The 20,288-nt window shown below is 60.2% G+C and overlaps 2 protein-coding genes and 1 pseudogene across 3 annotated transcripts; 2 read left to right on the forward strand and 1 right to left on the reverse strand.

Moving 5' to 3' along the window:
• The first annotated feature begins 3,271 nt into the window (after positions 1-3,271).
• Positions 3,272-12,281, forward strand: LOC104052270 (glutamate dehydrogenase, mitochondrial-like; annotated as a pseudogene).
• A 170-nt stretch (positions 12,282-12,451) lies between these two features.
• SNCB (synuclein beta) lies at positions 12,452-16,916 on the reverse strand. 2 transcript variants are annotated; one of them, XM_064458611.1, is made up of 6 exons: positions 16,888-16,916; positions 16,273-16,400; positions 14,838-14,876; positions 14,370-14,488; positions 13,443-13,532; positions 12,452-13,207 (listed from the first exon to the last, which is right to left on the reverse strand). In XM_064458611.1, exons 2-6 carry the CDS (start codon positions 16,391-16,393, stop codon positions 13,175-13,177), a joined length of 402 nt encoding a protein of 133 aa, XP_064314681.1. In that variant the 5' UTR covers positions 16,394-16,400; positions 16,888-16,916; the 3' UTR covers positions 12,452-13,174. The 2 variants fall into 2 exon arrangements, with proteins under 2 accessions (XP_064314681.1, XP_064314680.1); XM_064458610.1 differs by lacking the exon at positions 16,888-16,916 and adding an exon at positions 16,531-16,630.
• On the forward strand, positions 16,576-19,059 carry EIF4E1B (eukaryotic translation initiation factor 4E family member 1B). The gene is made up of 7 exons (XM_064458609.1): positions 16,576-17,567; positions 17,722-17,813; positions 17,931-18,026; positions 18,163-18,226; positions 18,429-18,542; positions 18,656-18,795; positions 18,909-19,059. The coding sequence occupies exons 1-7, from the start codon at positions 17,550-17,552 to the stop codon at positions 19,021-19,023; spliced, it is 639 nt and encodes a 212-aa protein (XP_064314679.1). The 5' UTR covers positions 16,576-17,549; the 3' UTR covers positions 19,024-19,059.
• The last annotated feature ends 1,229 nt before the right edge of the window (positions 19,060-20,288 follow it).

Genomic DNA, 20,288 nt, shown 5'->3' on the forward strand with positions numbered 1-20,288 from the left:
CGGCACTCCCCGGTGCATCCGGGGCACATGGCCAGCATCGGCCTGCCCGGTGGGTCCCCGACCCTTAGCGAGGGTCCCGTGGGTGGGGGTGACAGCGACAGAGCCCAGTCCCCCTCCTACCTGGTGACAGAGATGGATGCTTCCCTCCCGGTCATCACCGGGGGGGGGGGGCGGCACGCCAACCAGCCCGAGGGATGGGGACAAGCTGCCACCGCGGTGGGGATGGAGGTGGGCTCCTGTGCACCCCTCACCCAAGGGTGGGGGAGGACAGGGAGGGGAGAATGTCCCCGTCTCCCTCCTGGCAGCGCTTGCCTCTGCTCCCGGGCTCAGGCTTTGTCTAACTCCTTCCCACGCACTCCTGCTCGCACTGTGGGGGGGAAGGAGGCCTGCTCGCCTTGCCTTCATCCCTTCATTCCCCCCAAAACCCTCCAGCATCCCCCTGAAAACCACCCAGCTGCCCTTTGTCACCCTATAGGATCTCCTCCCTGCCCTGGGGATGTCAGCACTGGAGCAGGAGTAGGACCTATAGATCTATAGGGCCGGGGTGGGGACAGGGGAACCCCATCTTGGGGTTAATATTAGCACCCCCGCCCCGGCCCTATAGATCTATAGGGTGAGGCCAGTGCAATGGGAGCTGGCACACCTGGTTGCTTGGAGACAAGGGAGGTTGGAAATGCTCCTTCCAGTAAACAGCCAGGCTGGAACAAAACCCCAAAGGATAAAAATAGGGAGGCAGGATATGGAAATAAAATAAAAAGCATTGCTTTACCCTGCCCCGGGGCAGAGTGGGGCACCCCATATCACCACCGGGCACCCCAGTGTGTGGATGGGGCAGATGATGTGGGGGTAAATTGCTGCACCCATCAGTGTGTCCCATCTTCAAGGTGTTTGTTCCTTCCGACTGTCCTGTGTGCCGGACCCAGTCCCACTGCATTGACTGGGCCCAGTTGCCTGCTTACAGAGCGGGGGAGCATAGTGTGGGACACAGGTATGGGTTTACATCCCACACTGCCCTGTTTGGGATCAGACCCAAGACTGGGCGCAGACCCTGTGGGGGACAAGGGACACCATGGGCAGGATCAAGTCCTGGCAGAGGAAGGGACCAAAATGTCCCTCATTCCCTGGCCAGGCTTTGCCACAGGGCGGGGGGGCTGCAGGCCTGCACCCCACTGACATTTGCTTCCACTCTCAGCTCCACCAGCAGCTGCCCTCCCCATCTGCATCGGCATCTCAGTGCCCAGCGCATTCCCATCCCTGCTGGGGCTGGCCTGGGGGGTCACAGAGAGCATCCTCCCCTCCCCACAGGCAGTCTTCATCCCAAGCTGGCTGCCTCTTCCTCCTCCTCTCACCGCCCGCCTGGGTACCTCGGGGCTGGCAGGAGAACAATAGCGAGGAGGATGAGTAAGATGGTCCCCATTGCCTTGGCAACGCACTCCCGCGCTGCCGGCGCGCAAGGAGTCAGGCAGCTGCCTGAAAAGCGCATTCTCCCTTGGCGAAGGGGCTGCCGGCACAGGTAGCATAGCAGCCCCCTCCCTCGGTGAGGCGGCCCACCTCCCACACCCACACGGGCAGCGCCACGTGAACGCACCGGGCTCCCCCACAGCCGCCGGCACGCCGCCAGTGCCCACACACACCAGTGCAAGCAGGCACACGCACCCAGCACACAGTTCGGCCCAGGCTTGGCTCTGCACCGTCTGGTGCCCGGTTGTGCCAGGCAGGAGTGAGACGCAGCCAAAAGGGTCTTGGTGGGGAATGTGTCCCCTCCGGGTGGGAAGGCGATGGGTTTCCCGCAGCCACTCACTGTTGCACTGCCTTCACACGCGGCTGCCCATGTTATCTGCAGGCCAGGAGGCTGGGCTCTGGAGCTGATGGGGTGCTGGCAAATGGGAGCAGCAGGGGACACCCCGGGGCACCTGGCTCCCATTGCTGACTGTAGCTGTGAATCCCACACCGTCCCCAGAGTCCCCTTGCCAGGCTGGTCCATGCTGCCAGTGGGAGCAACTGCAGGGTGCCCAGAGCTGCCAGGGCCTTGGGGTGACACGGATATTACTGGGAGATCTGAAAGCCCCAAGTGGCCTAAAAATAGTGCTGCCTTCCCAGCTGCCTCAGTGTGGAGGTGCTGGGAGGTGACCTGATCCCTGCTAGCATCCCCTGCCCTGGGTGCCCCGAAACAGAGCCCATGCCTGGGATTGTGCCCCAGCTCTGCAGGGGTGAGGGCACCGCAGCTGGGACACTGCAGCCCGGTGGCCAAGCGCATCACCCTGGGTGCTCCTGGGTGCAGGCAGGGACAGGTCCAGCAGCAACCCCTGCTCCCGCCTGGCCCCGCCCCTTCGGGCCCCGCCCCTCATGCCCTCACCCATCATGGCCCTGCCCCTTTAGACCATCTTCTCCCGGTGCAGACCCCGCCCACCCTCCCATCTCCCATTGGCCAGAGAATCAGCCAATCAGAAGGGCCTTGCCCCGCCCATTCTGCTCTCCACAGCGCCCCCCCGCGGCTATGCCGGCGGGGATCATCCAATCAGGGAGCCGTTTGCTGAAGGGCGTGCCCTGAGACACCCAGAGCGGCTCTTATTGGCTGCTGTCAGGGCGGTGGGGTGGGAGTGGCCATGTTGGGGGCAGCATGGCGGTGTGGGGCACGGCTGGCCTGGCAGGGGCAGCCCTGACACCTCGGGTTGCCAGAGGCCTTCAGCAGTGTGAGGGTTTTGGCTGGGGTGGAGTTAGTTTTCCCCACAGGAGCCAGTATGGGTCTGTGGTTTGCACTTGTGCTGGAAACAGTGCTGATAAAGCGGAGATGTTTTAGCTGTTGCCAAGTAGTGCTTACACTAGTCAGGGACTTCTTCAGCTCCCCGTGCTCTGCTGGGTGCACAAGAAGCTGGAAGGGGACACAGCTGGGACAGCTGACCCCGACTGAACACCGGGATGTCCCACACCATATGACATCATGCTCAGCATATAAAGCTGGGGGAAGAAGGAGGAAGAGGGGGACATTCAGAGTTATGGCATTTGTCTTCCCAAGTAACTATTATGCGCGATGGAGCCCTGCTTTCCTGGAGATGGCTGAACACCTGCCGGCCTGTGGGAAGGAGCAAATGAATTCCTTGTTTTGCTTTGTTTGCACCCACAGCTTTTTGTTTACCTATTAAACTGTCTTTATCTCAACCCAGGAGTTTCCTCGCTTTTACCCTTCTGATTCTCTCCCCCATCCCACTGGCAGGGAGTGGGTGAGTAGCTGCGTGGTGCTTCGTTGCTGACCAGGGCTAAACCACGACATATGGGCAGGTGGCTGCCATGGCGGAGGTGGGGTGGGCTCCTGGAGACCAGCCAGTGCCACAGCCATGTCCTGGAGGTGGCCTTTGCCCTGCGCAGGGACTGCGGCGCCTGGGAGGTCGTGTGGGGCTAGCAGGTCCAGCACAGCTGGCACTGCCTGCCCTGCAGAGGGAGTGAGGCAGGGAGCCATGGCCCCACTACACCATCTGGACTCAGTCCTGTGCCTGGGGCTCTGCTGGGCTTGCCCCTGCCTGGCTTGGGGAGCGAGGAGACTGAGTGGGGGGCATCTGCATCAACACAGTGGTGGTTGGGATGCCTGCAGCAGTGTCTGGGAGGATGCCATCCTTGGATGCATCCCGCAGAAGGACAAGGGATGCCTGGGGGAGGCAGCTTTGCCAACCTCAGATGCAGCCCAGCTGCTCACACTGCAGCACAAGAACAGCGTGACTGGTGGTCACCCCTGTGTGTGTTTGACTCCTCATCCTGAACACTGTATACTCGCTGCCCTAAGCACACCTCAAAGCGGCAACGGTTGTGCTGAGCCTGAGGGGTCCTGGCCTCCTGTCCCCTTACCTTAGCCTGAGGTTTTCACCATGCTCCAGCTGTGCTATTTGAGGTGCCACCACAGCAAAAGCCTCTGTCTGTGGGATGGATGGCTGGTAGGAACCTGCTTTCTGTTCTGTGGTGATCTGGAGGAACGGGTCTAGCTGAACAATTGCTGATCACCTATTGCGAGTAGATGCTGCTGTTGCAGAAGAGTCAAAGCCTTTCCAACAATGCCTCTGTGCCATTTGTGGTAAAAAGGCAGAGACTCTTCATTTCTTCTCTCTCCTTTCCCAGGGGTTCGTTTCAGCAGCTCAGTTGGTGTCGATGAAGTAAAAGCCCTGGCTGCACTAATGACATACAAATGCTCATAGTGGGTAAGTACAAGGGGAATGTAAAGCACATGGTGACTTGGGCCTGGGATGGGGCTGTGATACCATGAGTCAGAAAAGCTTGTTAGATGCTTTGAAAATCAGAAGTGCTCTAGAAGTGCAGGATGTTCCTCTGGGCATGGATGTACGACGGCAAGGCTTGCTGCGGCTGCAGAATATGCCACTGGCAGTCCAGGATGTTCATGTTAATCAGGGAGCATCAAGCATCATGCTTCTCAGATGCGGTCTCTGTGCCTGGGTTTTCATGGATTCAGCTCTGGCTGGTGGTGTTTGGTAGCAGGCTCAGGGTCTGTATCCTGTCCTGCTTTTGGCTCCAGTCCGCAGAGGCCATGCAGCACTAGCAGGGAGCCATGTGTAGTGTGGGGAAGCAGTGGGCACTTGCCTGGATTCACCAACAAGGTAATGATTGCTGTGGTTGCCTTCCCCCAGTCAGCAGGCAGAGAACACCATCTGCCTTACCTGGTCTTTTCCAGATGTTCCTTTTGGTGGTGCCATGGCATGCCTGAGGATCGATTCAAGGAAATACTCATGGAGTTCACTCCTCTCCTTCCCCTGCCAACAGCCCATAACTCACGCTCCATTTGCACAGCCCTTCCTCTCCGTGCATATCACAGTGATGCACTCCGACAAGCAGGGGGAGACATCTGTAGTAACACTCATCCAGCGACTGCGAAAAGCAGCTCAAGGCAGAGAGAGGGGTGGTGAACCCTGGTTTATGGGTGAGTGCATCTGGCCAGACACACACTGGAGGAGTCTGGAGTAGGGACGCTCCTGCTGCTGCCTGCTGTGCTGGGAGAAGGTGCAAATCAGTGAGGGGTTGGAAGGGCAGTGAGCAAAGGGACCAGGAGCTCACACATCTTTTTTTCAATCCAGGGTCCCCACCTGCTGTGAATGAACTCCCTGGAGACATCGGGGTGTGCCCTGTACAGGCAGTGCAGGGCAGCTGCCTGATGTATACCAGTCCTGTGATTTTTCTTGAGGCCTGTAGTAACGACTGTGTTTTGTTGTTCTTGCACAGGAACATGAGCTGGAAAAAATAACAAGGCATTTTACTGTAGAAATGGCCAAGAAGAGATTTATAGGTGAGAGTGGTTTTGTCCCCATTCTGTAAGCAATGTGTAGCTTGCAGGCAGCAGCTGCCTGGCTGGGCAGGCACAGAGGCTGCCACTCACTCGCCGCCTATCAGCAGTGCTCACTGCCCTGGTGCTCTGCTCTCTGTTCACTGCTTTGCTTTGCCTGCACTGTGATTTGGAGCAGGGGAGCTTTATGTGGCGCTGAGTGCTGTGGGCTGGCCCAGGCTGCCTCCCAGGTACTGCTGGGCAGGGGTCTCACCCACACATTACCCTCCATTCCCACTGGCCTGTGCAGTTGTAGGGAGGAGTGAAGGTTTCTCCTGTCTCAGCACGTGATGGAGAGCTCAGTGGGTGCTGGTCACAAAGCAAAGACCTTTGCATTTCCTCTTTACTTGAAAATGTTGGGAAGGGAGATGGCAAAGACCCTGTGAAAGCCAAAGATGTTCATGCCTGAGGGAAGATGGGGAGGCCCTGGGGCCTGGGCAGCACCACACTTTGGTTCGGGGGACTTCTTAGTGTGCCCAAGGACATGACCAGCCTGTGAAAATCACCTGGATGTGCACGTGCCATTGGCTGGAGCAAAGTGATCAAACTGGAAGAGCAGGGTTTGACAGATTTTTCTACCTCCACAGGGCCTGGGATTGACCTCCTGGCCCCTGATGTCAGTACTGGGGAGCGGGAAATAGCTGACACCTACACCCACATGCTGGGGTACTGGGTAAGCTCCAACAGTGCTGGTTTGGAGCCCAGGATGCCATGGGCACTACAAGGGTTTGTGCCCAGAGACCCTTGCCAGTGAGTTGCTTTAGGTTTAGCTGAGGCTTAGGGGAAGGTGAGGGAAGCCAAGTCTTGGGGAAGGTCCTCTCTAGAGGACCTGCACCAGGTGAGACCTTAACCATTGCTCTCCCCATCATGGACTCGCAGGACATCAATGCCCAGGTGTGTGTGACAGAAAAGCCCGTCAGCCAGGGAGGCATCCACAGCACATGCTCTGCCCAGGGCGGGGGCGGTCCTGCACGGCACTGAGAACTACACCACCAACACAGAACACATGGACTGCATCAGCCTGAGCCCTGGCTTCCCCAGCAAGGCCTTTGTGCCGCAGGTGAGCACTCAGCCCAGTTACAGCTCTGAAGAGGACACTTCCTCAGGATCTTTCTGCCCTTCCTTTCCAGAAAAGCGTTCAGTCTCAGTGCTGCCTTGACATGATTTCCTGCATCTCTTCTCACCCTGTGGCATCTGGCATGCCTTTGAGCAGTTTTTCAGGCCTGCTGCATGCAGAGATCCAGGGTTGCCACACTGCTCGCACTGCACAGGCATTCCCAAGGTTTCTCTGTAGCCATCCTGTCTGAAATTGATCATAAAATGGAAGCTGTGACTGACCCTCATCTGCCCAGCAGGTAGAGCAGAGAGGTGGCAGGACACAGGGCTCTGCCAGACTGGATGGAGAGAGGCAACCCCAGTGACAATGTCACATTTCTGTCACCTCCAAACCGGCCACAGCGAGTCATGATGTTACTTGCGGCAAAGGTCCTGCTTGCGAGTGCAGCCCCCATCTCTTCTGGGTGGTCTGTGGGTCTGGCCCACACTGGCTTGCCTTGCCCAGCAACCTGGGAGCTCAGTGGGACCCTGCAGGTGCCAGCCCTGCCTTTTCCCCTCTCCTTTCAAGGAGGACCTTCCCTTCCCTGCAGCCCAGGGCCTGCTCACAACTGTGGTGAAGTGCTTCCCCCTGCTGTAGCTCCAGAAGCTTCTGCCCTTGGCCAGGCACTGCCGCCCAGGTCCACTGCCTGGTCTGCCCACAGCGGCTGTTTCCTGCTGAGGCCACTGCTCTCTACAAGGGAGAAATAAACTGGAAACCATGCAGCTGACATCTTGCCTGCTTTGTGCTTTCCTCCAAGCACTCACTCCTTGATGCAGCTCCCTGCCATGGCTTTGAAATGAGGCTGCACCCAGAGCTGCTGCCCACAGTGCCCTTCCTTCCTTCCTTTTCTTACCCCTTCCCTTTCCACACATCCTTCTGCTTTGCTGATATGGCAGGGAATGAAAAAGCTGAAGTCCTTGGCCACTGTTTGTATGATTTTGCTGTGTTTGGGGGATGTTTTTGCAGTCTCAGGAGCCAGTGTTGCTTTTAGGAGCTGTACCGAGCAGGCAAGAGCTTTGGGGCAGGCAGTGCAAAATCATCTATTCCTGTAAGAACAGCTGAGCTAGCCCCATGGCCCTGCCTTCTGCTGGTGCCGTGGCAGCCAATCGCACCCCCTCAGTGTGAGGTGCAGGAGGATTGCTTGGATTGTGCATAGATGTTGTGTGGTGCCCACCAACGGACTGTGTTTCTCACTGAATCTGTTTTCTGTTGAGACAGACTTTTAGAAGCTGAGCAGCGTGCTGTGCTTGTAACATTGCATCCAGGAGTGCTGGAGGTGATAGAAGACAGGCTGAACTAGAAGCCTTTATCCCACAGACTGCTTTTCACAACTCTCTAACTAGACAAGGAGGTCTCTGTCCTGCCAGGTCCTGGTTTCCATCCAGCCAAAGCATTCACGAAGAACTGCTAGATCAGGAGTTCCTGATCAGGGGTTCTCAGGTCAAGCTCCTGAGAGGGGACTGTTAACAGAGCAGTGTGTCAGTTTTCAGTGTCTGTCCCCATGACGTCCCTCTCCCCTGATCGTCTCTGCCCTGTGTTGCTCTCGGGCTTTGGCAAAGTGGGGCTGCACACCATAAAATGCCTGCACGAGTACAGAGCCTGCTGCATCTGTGTTGGGGAGACAGATGGAGCCATTTACAATCCTAAAGAGATTGATCCCAGGGAGCTAGAAGAGTATGAGCAGGTGAGTTGAGCCAAGTTAACCCAGCCCCTGTTCTTAGGGGGTGGTGGTCAGTGCTTGCCTCTGAAATGCCTACAGAGAATGGGGCTGCCCCTCACCTTCTGGAGAGTCCAGCTCTGAGGGCAGCACTCAATGTGGCCAGGCTGGGCCCATCAGGGCTCTTCTGCTCATTTCAGGGCCACAGTACCATAGTTGGCTTCCCAAAAGCAAGGCCCTATGATGGTGGCATCCTGGAGGTGCCCTGCAACATCCTCATCCGTGCTGCTATTGAGAAACAGCTTACGAGGGAGAATGCACCCTGGGTACAAGCAAAAGTACAGACCACTCACACTGCACACTCCAACAGGCCCTGCATCAGTGTGAGTGACAGCAGCCCAGCTGAACCTTCACTTTTGGCACTCGGCACCCCAGGAAGCTGTCATGTCACTGCACTGACAACTCACCTGCTGTGCCAGAGGGACAGAGCCTGAGGCAGAGGTGGCAGGTCACATAACGCAGGGGGAGAGGAAAGCCTGAGCCCTTCCCTTTGCTAGCAGGGTGGAAGGATTGTTGGAGTGACCTTGGCCCGGTCTTCTGGCATCCTCAGTCTTCATTGTTGTTTAAGATCCTCTGCCCAGGGCAAGGGAGATGATATCCTCGAAGGTACTGGGTGTCACAGTGTTGACACTGAAAATCCTAGACAGCAGATAAGAGTGAACAAAGTAGGGGACTGTTTTGAATACCAGTTTCCTCCCTTCACTGTGAGCTCCAGGGACCAAAGGGTGTGCTGGACCTGGGACTCTGTCACAGCCAAGGTCTTTTGCAGCCTGAGCCTTCAATCATTCTGTGTGAAACATGAAGTCTGAGCTTTTGCGCATCCTGAACACCTTCAGTGGGGAGGCAAGTGCCCAGACACCAGCTGCCAGAAGTGGCATGGTGGGGGGGATCCAGTAGCAGGGAAAGCAGCCTGTCAACGGTTTCTACCTTCATATCTCCTGCTTATCTCAACTCTGCTCTGCTTGTGCTCTCAGGTCATTGCAGAAGCTGCCAATGGCCACACTACACCAGCAGCACACAAGATATTCCTGCAAAGAAACATCCTGGTCATCCTGGTATGTCCATCCACACACACACAGGGAGATGGTGGGCCACACAGCATTGTCAGCTGCACGTGCCAGGCTCTGGGATCAGGCAGTGTCGATGGTGTTGTCTCACTCAGCCTGTTCCCTGCCTTGCCCCCAGCTCCTGATGCTAGTTTCCCTTCTGAACCCTCCTGCTTCTTGGCTGCAGCAGCAATAGACCTCAGGGCTCCTGGCCAGCACCAGGATGTCTTGCAGCCACTGACGGGCCAACAGCAAACCGTGCCACATCACACAGGGTGTCAGAGCTGCTAGTGTCACTGCTCAGAGGCAGTGCAGAGCCATCACAGCTCTAGGATTCAGCCATCCCAGTAACCTCAGGACCGTCTCTGAGGGCAGAGCCCAAGGGTATGGGGAGGGACCCAAGGCAGAGGACGAGAGATCCCCAGATGGATCATGGGTGTTGGGGTCACCCTAAGCAGCAAATCTGAAGTGCGTACTGCCCTTGGCGGGACATCTATGTAAATGCAGGTGGTGTGACCGTATCCTTCTTCGAGTGGCTAAAGAGCCTGGACCATGTTAGCTACAGCTGACTCACCTTCAAGTATGAGCAGGAATCCAGCTACCACCTCCTGCAGTCAGCACAGCACAGCCTGGAGCACTGGCAAGGCCAGAAGGGAGATCTCCATTGTCCCATCCTCAGAATTCCAGGCCCGCATGACTGTAAGTGTCTACAGCTATGGAGGGTTGTCCTGCCTCACTTGTTTTGCATTTCCAGACACTCCTGTCTGCCATCCCAGTGCTGCAAGCTGAGGTGTGGCACACACAGAGCCCCCTGTGCAATCAGCCACTGGTGGAGGAGATGGAGTAGAGATGCCATGTGTGGTGGTACAGCACTACCATCTGAGGGTGCTGCTGGATGCTGCAGGGAGCCAAGCCATGTGCTGGAGCCGGCTGCAGAAGTATCAAGCCAAGCTTAGACCACCCGTGGCAGTCTTGCACTGAGCAAAGGGGCTGTGCTTCATAAATGGGCTTGGGGGGCCAACCTCTAGCCCCACCCACAAAGGATTCACTTATTATCCTCCTCAGGGTGCCTCAGGGAAGGATATTGTTTATTCAGGACTGGCCTACACCATGGAGTAGTCAGCCAAGGTATCTCCATGGGCTCCTGGCCTTGTCCATCCCTGCTGTCGGGCCCCTTGCCTTGCTGCAGAGGCTCTGTGCTGTATTTGACACCCCATCACCACTCCCAGTGGGCCAGCATGAGGCCTGGGTTCATCTTCCTAGCGGTGGCTGTGTTCACACTTTGGGTAAAGCCTCATCCTCAGCAGTGTCCCTTGCTGCTGTTGGGTCCCTGTCCCTCTCTCCATCCCCTTGAACCTGTGTTCTTCATTTCCAGGGTTGCTTAGATGAGCCAGGGGGTGCAGCATGGGGCTGGCACTGCTGGGTGTGGGGTCTTATGCCACCCCTTGGGGAAGCGGCTGCGTGCCATGCTCAGCAGTGTGAGTGGTATGTGTGGAGCCCACCCGTGGGGGCAGGGTCTGCCCCTGGGTGTGCTGTGGGGCAGCAGTGGGAGAGCATCTCCAGTCCTGCTTGTAGATGGCTCCAGGTCCTAAAGAACAGCCCGCTTGGACATTTGGTGTGGAGGTGACCTCCTCCCCTTTGGGTGCTCCCAGGGCCTGGCCTGGTGCTTGAACACGTGGTGCTGCCTGCACCATCCTCTCTGGGTCCTTTGCCCACCCCTCGGTCCCCAGAGCCTTGCAGCACACACCAGTCTCACAGCTCTCCTTTCTCTCTAGCAAATTATGACCATGGCTGCGAGGTACAACCCGGGCCTGGACCAGAGAACGGCTGCCTACCTGTGCGTTCTGGAGAAGGTGTTCACTGTGTACAATGAGACAGCACCCAGCAGGGCTGACCCGGGCCTCGCTGCCAGCCACACGGTGAGGGTCACAGTCCTGCTGCACAGCGGGTGCCCGGGACACTTCGTGATGCACAGAGTGGGGACCCTGGTCTCTATAAACAGTTGGGCTGAGCACGTTCTTTCCCTGCTGCCTGGCTTTCAGCTCTCCTGGGCAGGGGGCTGTCTTCCCCCACACCCCCTCTGCCCCAGCCCCTTTACAGCCTCCTGGGCACTGGAGGAAGCCATGCTGATCCTTGTTTGGGCCTACTTGCCCATGTCTGGCAGAATTGGACAGGGAAGGAAAAAATGCAATTAGCGCCAGGGGTGGGGACAGCCCATGGCACAGCCAGCCCCAGGAACAGCCACCGTGGTCCATTTAATAACACATGGTGGGCGCTGCAAGCACTGCCGCAACTGGCACAGACACAGGGAGCAGAGCCAGGGTGGGGATTTGCAGGCATCAGCAAACCTGTTGTGTGTCTGTGCTGACTGCTGCAGCTTCACTCTTTGCTGGCAAAGCTGGTGAGCCAGCACGGGTGCGGGATTTAATCTGATATTCATGGCGGGAAGACTCAGCCCAGCCTTTCCCTCCAGCCTGTGCTGCAGTTAAGGGGCTGGAGGCTGGCTGGGGGCTCAGGCTGGGTTGGTGACCCTGCCCTGGGGGAGCCAAAGGCCCAAGGACTGTGCTGTGGGGTGGGCACAGGACCCCCTGCTGTGGCGAACACTGCTTAGTGATGTGTGGCAGTCACCTGCCCTTGAAGTGGTCACACTGCAGCTGAGCAAGCCATGGGTGCCATGTCCCTAGCCGCCAGAGGGGAGCACAGTTGTGTAAGAAGGTAGGCACAGCAGATCACAAGAGGCTCCCCTTTGCTCTGAGCTTCTAGCACAAGATGAGGGTGCATCCCCAGGAGGTACCTTACAAACAGCAACACATCCTACTGCAGGGACGACTGGGGGAAGCCTGCGCCCAGCACCTGAACCCCCTCTCCTAGCACAGCCAGCATCTCCTGGGAGGGAACCAGTGCTCGAGCCCAGGACTGTATCCAGCCACATTCCAGCTCGAGGTCCTCAGCCCCGAAGAGCCCCCTGCATTCACTTCCAGATACAAAGCACTGCAGCCAGCACACAGGCAAGTGGTACAGGGCACTGCCTGCACCCCAGGCCTCAGCCAGAGCATGGCTGGAGGTCCAGGGCATGGTGACCTGCTGCTGACACAGCAGTGAGCAGACAGAAGGCACCTTGCCCTCACAAGGACCCAGCCCTGCCCGCTCCCCCAGCTGGAAGGGGTCAGCTAGTCTGCCCCAGCCCCTCATTCCTCTTCCCAAAGCTACCCCTCTGCCAAAGCACCGGGCCACCCCTCTCCCCAGGGAACCCACAACCAGGACCAGGGGGCTACAGACAAGAGTTGGCTTTATTCACGGACACGGGGGCAGCTGTGTCACTGGCAGCTGCCCTCGTATTGCACATCCAGCAACGGGGTCGGGGGGGATATCCATGCCACGTCACAACACAGCGTCGGCGCTACAGGACCTTCGGGAGGGGCGCAGGCACCGTCACCACCCAGCAGGCTGGGGAGCAGGCTTGGGCACCAAGGGTTCACAAAGGCAAAAGACCCGTCCACCCATAGATAGAGAGATATATATATATAAAAAAAAAAAATAGTTCCACAATGACTAGAGCAGAACCACAGGGACACGCGTGCAAGCAAAATGTACAGCAGCCCGCGAGCAGGTCAACATGCTTTGTACAGACACAGACACGCTGGGACACAGCCAGGGTTTATGGCGCTGGGAGGGATACAGAGCGATAAACCCAGGCTTCACAGACACACGCGCACACACACACACCAGTCCCTGCGGGCAGTGCCCACGGCTCGGCCACATGCCGGGGCTCAGGGGCTTAGACATGGCGGGTTTTTCTCACTGCTAGACACGGTACGGAGACATGGACGCAGTCCCTTGGAACGGAACTGGAGGAAGAACTTGTGAGCGAACGGGGCAGGGGCACCCCTGCTCCTCCCCAGCGTGCAGGCACCGGCCAGGGCTGGCTAGGGAGGAGCAGGGGGCTACCGGCGGTTCGTTGTGCTGCTGGTGGAAGAGGCAAGGACAGGGGTCCATTATGCCTCTGGCTCATATTCCTGGTATTCCTCCTGTGGGGTAGGGAAAGAAAGAGCTGATGAGAGAGCTCAGGTGGGACATGAAGCCCCGGTACTCCCAGCCCCATGCCAGCCTGCACACGAGTCTGCAGGGCTGTATGCACGGGGCACCTGGTACCAGGCAGGCCCCAGGCTTTGCTCCAGACAGCAATGGCCACCAGGACACTGAGCGCTGGCACCCTGTGGCCTCTGTAGTGCCCTGTGCCCCTCTGCCACCCCATCCCCTCACCTGTGGGGGCTCCTCGTAGTTCTCCCCCTCTGGCTCCAGCAGCGGCTCAACCAGTGGTTCCTCAACTGCCTCCTGGGCCATCTCCTCTGGCTGGGGTGAACCAGGGAATCAGTTCCATGCATGAAGCCCTCCATGTGGCACCCACCCTCCCTGCCCCTGACAGACTGGGGGGACCTGGCAGAGACCAGCAATGCACCCGGGATGCTGGGGCTCCATGTGGGGGGCCCAGCAGGGGATGGCTGGCAAGGGCACCGTGGGCACACACCAGCCCACCTAGCTGGGAGGCAACTGGCAGGAGTCCATGGGACCAGGGCCTGGGTGTGCATGTCCCTGCACTGCTCCCAGCCCCGGCCCCAGGCAGGTGATGGGTCCTGGCACCGTGTGGGCCCTGGTGCGCTCCAGGCACTGGTGGGGCCACAGGAGCATCCTGCATCCCTGGCAGGGGAGGGTGGTGCTGGGGTATCCCCTCCCTGGGGCTGACAGCGCAGCTGGCAGGAGGGAAAGGGGGGCAGCCAATCCCCCTGTGCAGCAGTGGCGGCGGCAGTGGCCTAATTTCTTCAGCTGATGCTATTTTGGGCTAAGCTGGAAGCTCATGGGGGTGGTGAGATGCAAACCCACTGCCCCTCCCTGCCCCTCCACTCCCGCAGCTGTCAGGTCACCTCACAGCCACTGGAGCGATGCACCGCTGGCTCCACACCGCCGGCCACCATGCAGGAGCTAGTGCACGTACATGTCTGCAGCGGCCGCGCAGGCAGCTGGCATGCTCGGGGCAGTGATGTCTGCCTGCCCTGGGCACAGGCATAACAGCTGGGGACCCTCAGGGTCTCTCCTGCAGGGCTGTGGAACAGCCAAGGGGCTCCCCACCAAGCCTGGGGACATGCCAGCCTTCCCGCGGCCATGGCAATGGCCAGGGGGGTCGGGTCTCACCTTCAGGTCCGCAGGGAACTCCTCCTTCTTCACCAGCCCGGTGGCTGCTGCGATGTTGCCAGCACCTGAGAACGCTGCTTCGCCCAGCTGGGACGCCTGCTCCTTCGCTTTCTCAGCCACTGCAAGAGCCAGGGGTGCCCATCAGTGCCCCCCAGTGCCAGGGAGGGGTGCCCACCCATGGGTCCATGCTCTGCACCACCCAGGGGGGGCTGGTGGGGAGTCGCTGGACAGGATCAGGCCCTCCCCACCTCCCTGCCTGGGCACTGGGGAGGGGAGGGAGCCGGGACACCGCTCTGCAGCTGGGCAGGGAGTGTGAGCAGCCACAGCAAATCCTTCGTTGTGGGCCCTGTTATATAAGAGGCTTTAGCCAGATGACATCAGCCCCTCAATTAGCCTCTGATCTTGTTAGTGTGGCCACGCTATCAGGCCCAGAGAGCTACAGGAGCGGGGAGCCGGAGGGGACCGTACCTGAAGTGACACCTTGCACCACGCCTTGGGTTTTACTCCCTGGGGGTAGAAACAGACAGAGATGAGGTTAAAGGGACCAGCAGCTGGGCTTTGCCAAGTGTTGTGCCCGGGACCCTGGCAGGGCTCTGTGAGCCGGGGCAACATCCCGCCCGCACTCCAGCCCGGCCACAGTGGGGGGTCAAGCACCTGCCTGGCTCCCCACAAGGCTCCTCCAGTCCCTGCAGGAGCCTGGGCTGGGGCAGCACCAGGCCACCACATGCCAGGCAGGGCAGAGACCCCGGGGCCCAGCACCATGCCAGGGCACAGCCAGGCAGGGTGAACACCAGCCATGCCACTGAGCAAAGGCTCCGGCGAGAGCCAGGATCTGTACCCAGAGCTGGTGCCAACACGGCACAGGAAGCCCTACAGCCGAAGCGGCCTGGGACCAGGTGCTGCTGCTGGCCATGCCGACCCTGCCAGGCTCCCTTCAGGCAGGGCAACACTGTCCACAGATGCCAGGACACCCCATGGGATGGGAGCATGATGTCTACAACGGGGGGAGAAGGAGGAAGCTGGGCAGCTTCTGCAGGATGGGGCACCAGGGCACTCCTTGAGCTGCTGGAGCCCTGCCCAGGGCACGCACCCCTGGGCAGGGTGGGGGGTCCAGGGCTGGCACCCACCACTGCCTGGGAGAACAGCTCCGAGCCCAGCTTCCTCCCTCCTTCTGCAGCAGGAGTGGCCTCAGCTTCCTCCCCAAGCAGCCCAGCACCACAGCCAGGCATGTAGCCCACCCAGAGCTGCCTTCTCCCTGCCAGTGACGTCTTCTAGGACTTGGCCTCAAATGGATGCCGGCACTGAGGGGCAGTGCGGAGGGACCCCCCAGCCACCGCCTGGGCGCCGGGGAGACACCGGCAGAGCTGTGGTGTGGGATGCACTCCAGGGCATGGCCTTCCCGAGGGGGACAAACGTGTCCCCAGCCCCGATGCTCCGAGCCGGGCACATCCCAGCACGGGTGTCACCATCTCCATCACGGTCCATCTGTGCTCTGGCCCCAGAGCATCCTCGGCGCGGAGCCGCGGGGCCCTCAGGCTCAGACCACCGAAAGCCGCAGGGGATCCAGTCCCCGGAGGTCCCATCCTCTCAGCCTGGGGACCAGCCCCGACCCTACCCCTGCCCGCGGGTCCCCATCCTCCTGCCTGCACATGCCCTGTGGGACGAGCAGGACACTGCGGGCACCGGCGCCCTGCCCCGGGGCACCCAGCCGCCAGGGTGGTCGTGGCGGGGAAGAGGCAGGGGCAGGCGGGGCGGAGGGGGGGGAGGACACGGCAGGGGGATGGGCAGGAGGACGCAAGGGCAAACGCAGGAGCAGGGAAGGGCAGTCAGAAGGGGCCGGCAGAGGCTTGCAAGGGACGGGCAGGGATAAGCCGGGGGACAGGCAGGCCGGGCCAGCCCTTACCGACATAGAGGACCCCCTCTTTGGTCTTCTCGGCAGCCTCGGCCACCCCCTGCTTGGTCTTCTCGGCGGCGGCGACCACCCCCTCCTTGGCCTTGGACAAGCCCTTCATGAACACCTCCATGGCGGCTCTGCGGGGAGAGGCCGCACGGCTTCACCCCGCCCCGGCCCCCCCGGCCCCGCGCATCCCCGCCCGCCCCGCGCATCCCCGCCCACCCCCGCGCCCCCGGCCCCCGGCCCCTGTCCCGCTGCCCGCCCCACCTGGCTCGCTGGCGGCGTGGACGGGCGGGCCGGGCCGGGCCGGGCCGGGCTGCGGCGGGGCGGGCTCAGTGCGGCTGTGCCGGGGCCGCGCCGCGCTGCGCCGCACCGCGCCGTGCCGTGATGTGCGGGGGGGACCGTGCCGAGCCATGCCGAGCCGTGCCTGGCCGCCCCGCGCGGGAGCGGCACCCCGGCACTTTGCCGCCCCAGCCCACAGGCTCCTTCCCCGCACAACTCGGCACCCCCGGGATAGTCTCATCACGTCTCACCTTCTCCCCATCCCCACCCGTCCTGATTCCATCCCATGCTGTCCCCATACTATCCTGTCCTGGTTCCCATCACATCCCATCCCCATCTCACCCTCCTCCTGTCCCATCTCCTCCCGATCCTGATCCCATCCCCTCCCCTTACAGGCTGTCCCTATCCCATCCTGTCCCCGTCCCACCCCTTCCCCGTTCTACCCTGTCCCTATGCCATTCCCATCCCATCCCTATCCCATCCCCTCACGTCCTCTTCCCACCTCATCCCACCCCATTTGCATCCCACCCTGTCCCTACCCCATCTAATTCTGAACCCAACCCCTCCCCATCACATCCCCCACTTTCTCCCTATTCCATTCCATCCCATGTTGTTCCCATCCCATCCTACCCTGATCCCATCCTCCCCATCACATCCCATACCCCATCTGCACTCCCCATCCCGAGGCTATCACACACTGTGTACCATCCCACCCTGCCTCACCCCATACCATCTTCATCCCACCCCACACTGTCCCCTCTTACCCCAACCTAACCCCCTATACTGACCTCATCCCACCCTGACCCCCTGCCCTCGTCCCCCAGCTCCCTGCCCTAGGGGGGATCTCCCCACCTCCCTGCTCCACAGGAGGGGTAGGCCTGACACCCTCTCCCCAGCACACTGCCCTCCAGCCCCACCAGCTGCAGCTGGGACAGCTCGTCATCCCGCCCGCCTGTGGGCACTTAAGAGCCAGGGGTGGCTGAGGGGAGCCTGTGCTGGGCAGGATGGCTACGGGGGAACTGGTGAGTACTCTGTGTGTGATCTGGGCCTGGCAGCAGAGCCTAGGCAGCCCTGCCACCCCCTCGGGGGTGTGTCATGGTGTGGGGGTTGCTGGGGGTCTGCAGACTCCCTGCTGGAGTGGCTGTGGGCTCCTTGGGTCTGTCTCTCCTTCCGCAGCGGAGGCAAGAGGAGCGGCGGCGGCGGCGGAAGGCTCAGCAGCAAGAGCTGCTCCTGGCAGAGAGCCTGGGCAAGCACCCCCTGCAGAACAGGTATGGGGGGCCCAGCCATGGGCAGCCTTTTCAGTGCTGGGAGTGGGGTGCTGGGACTGGAGGGGGGCTGACACCAGCATGGCTGACAGCTCCCCCCCATCTCCCCTCCTTCACCAGGTGGGCACTGTGGTTCTTTAAGAATGACAAGAGTAAGATGTGGCAGGCAAACCTGCGCCTCGTCACCAAGTTCAGCACTGTGGAGGACTTCTGGGCGTGAGTGTCCCACGGATGGGCAACATCTCCTCTTTGGAGAGGTCCTAGTGAGGCAATTGGGGCCAGAGGAGGGTGCTGGGGGTCCCTGAGGCACCCCTTCTCACTTGTTTCTCTGTCTTGTCTCCATGTTGCACAGGCTCTACAGCCACATCCAGCTTGCCAGCAAGCTCACATCTGGCTGCGACTATTCCCTCTTCAAGGTGAAACACCCCTTCCACCGCAGTCCCTTCTCAGACACCCCTGCAGCACCCAGCATTATGGGGGCTCACTGGGTGCTCGTGGGGCTGACAAGGTGTCCTGGCCATAGGGTCAGAAGGGAAGCCAGGCTGGGTGCTCGCAGCTCCCCAAGCTGTCTCTGGCTGGGTGCTTGGTGCCCCTGACCATCCCCTTGCCTGTCCCTAGGATGGCATTGAGCCCATGTGGGAGGACAGCCAGAACAAGCGTGGTGGGCGCTGGCTCATCACCCTGGCCAAGCAGCAGCGGCACACTGAGCTGGACCGTTTCTGGTTGGAGACGGTGAGTGTGGTCCCACTTGGGCTGGCCTGCAGGGTCCTGGCAGCATTGTTTCCCCTGCCACAGTGCTGAGCCCCAGTGGGGACTGTCATGGGCTCCCCTTCTCCTCCTGACAGCTGCTGTGCCTCATCGGGGAGATGTTTGATGAATACAGTGATGAAGTGTGTGGGGCCGTCATCAATATCCGTGCCAAGGGAGACAAGATTGCCATCTGGACCCGGGAAGCGGAGAACCGGGAAGGGGTCACCCACATTGGGTAATGCAGCTTCATGGTGGGGGGCTGTGCAGGGCTGGGTTTTGGGGGAATGGGATCCCTGAGCAGGGAGAAGTGATGCTGTCCTGTTCACACAGCCTTTTTCCCTCCTCCAGGCGTGTCTACAAAGAGCACCTGGGCCTGTCGCAGAAGGTGGCCATTGGGTACCAGGCCCATGCAGACACGGCCACTAAGAGCGGCTCCCTCACCAAGACCAAGTTTGTGGTCTGACTGTGGGAGGAGTGGGACTCCCTGTGGGGTTCTCCTGTCCCATCCCATAATGAATGGCTGCAGCTGAGCATGGTCTGTGTGTCCAGGGCTCTGGCACTGTGGGGTGTCTTTTGTGTGTGGGGTGGGGTATCTTCTGGGTTGGGGATAACGTGTTGCCTTATTCTGTACCTGCCCACTGGGTGAGCAGGATGGTGCGCAAGCACAGAGCTGGTATCACCTGGGCATCACTGTGGGCTTGAGGCACTGTGTGCCCCCTGCCTCCCCCGGTGCCCCTCTCCCTGGGCCTAAAGGGCTGTCCCTCTGCTCTGAGGGACCCTGGATAATCCCCAGGAGGGTGCTAGGCTCTGCCTTCCCCTGGCCAAGGCATGGGCACAGCTTGCTGCTCTGCAAGCCTGGGTGAGGGAGGGGGTACCAGAGCCCAGCTCTTCCCCAGGCTGAGCTGACCCGGAGCTGGTTGCCATCTCTCCTAAGCCCCTGTGCACCAGTGGGACGCAGGTCTGTCTTCTCAGGAGGACCAGCTACCCAGTGTCCCTGCAGGGTTGGTGCTGGGGCTCCAGCACAACATTGACTCCACACTGCCTGCCTCCAGCTGTGTTTGCTCACATCCCCTCCCATGGACACCTGCAGCGCAGGTGGTATGAAGCTCATTTGCTTTCTAAGGGTTTATTGGTGCCAGACCTGCAGCTTCACAGCCCCTGTCTGTTGAGCCTTGGGAGTTTGCTGGCTCCTCCTTTCCATGGTCCATGTCCTCTGCTGTCCCTCCTGGCTGTCCTGACCCCAGCTGCAGAGGGGGCCCCCTTACTCCTTCCCTGTGCTCCAACACAGTCCAGCCCATGCTCTGTCCTTTAATCTTTTATTTGTGTTTTTGTTGGGTCTGTCCTTCCCCACCACCACCACACCCCCCCCCCCACCTATTCAGGTTCTTGAGGCGGAGCTGCCTGCTTGGCTCCTGACAGTACTGCCTGTACTTCTGGCCTCTGCAGCTCTCCTCCAGGAGGGGATCCTTCTCCATCCCCTCCAGGGCCACCCAGGCAGCTCCGGCTCAGGCCAGGGTTGTGCTCTGTCCAGGGCAGCACTTCCAGCCTATCGCACCTCCCCATGAGCCCAGAGCTGGGGCCACTCATCCTCCACCGCTGTGTGGTGCCCGTGCTGGCTCGGTGCTGCCCCGCCTGCAGCTGGGGCTGCTGCCTGCACCTGGGGTTTGCAGAGAGCTGGTCCTGCAGAACAGTCTTGACTATGTCTCTGCTGCTGCAGTTGGTTGAGGC

This window comes from Phalacrocorax carbo, chromosome 8, assembly GCF_963921805.1.
Source record: "Phalacrocorax carbo chromosome 8, bPhaCar2.1, whole genome shotgun sequence".
Lineage (NCBI taxonomy): Eukaryota > Metazoa > Chordata > Aves > Suliformes > Phalacrocoracidae > Phalacrocorax > Phalacrocorax carbo.

Excerpts from the sequence above, each read along its gene's own strand:
- SNCB (XM_064458611.1), bottom strand. The coding sequence starts at position 16,393 with ATGGAGGTGTTCATGAAGGGCTTGTCCAAGGCCAAGGAGGGGGTGGTC. Across the intron at positions 14,489-14,837 it reads GGTGCAAGGTGTCACTTCAG|TGGCTGAGAAAGCGAAGGAG; the intron begins GTACGGTCCCCT and ends TGGCTCTTGCAG. Across the intron at positions 13,533-14,369 it reads AGTTCCCTGCGGACCTGAAG|CCAGAGGAGATGGCCCAGGA; the intron begins GTGAGACCCGAC and ends GGTTCACCCCAG.
- EIF4E1B (XM_064458609.1), top strand. Across the intron at positions 18,227-18,428 it reads GCGACTATTCCCTCTTCAAG|GATGGCATTGAGCCCATGTG; the intron begins GTGAAACACCCC and ends GCCTGTCCCTAG. Across the intron at positions 18,543-18,655 it reads ACCGTTTCTGGTTGGAGACG|CTGCTGTGCCTCATCGGGGA; the intron begins GTGAGTGTGGTC and ends TCCTCCTGACAG.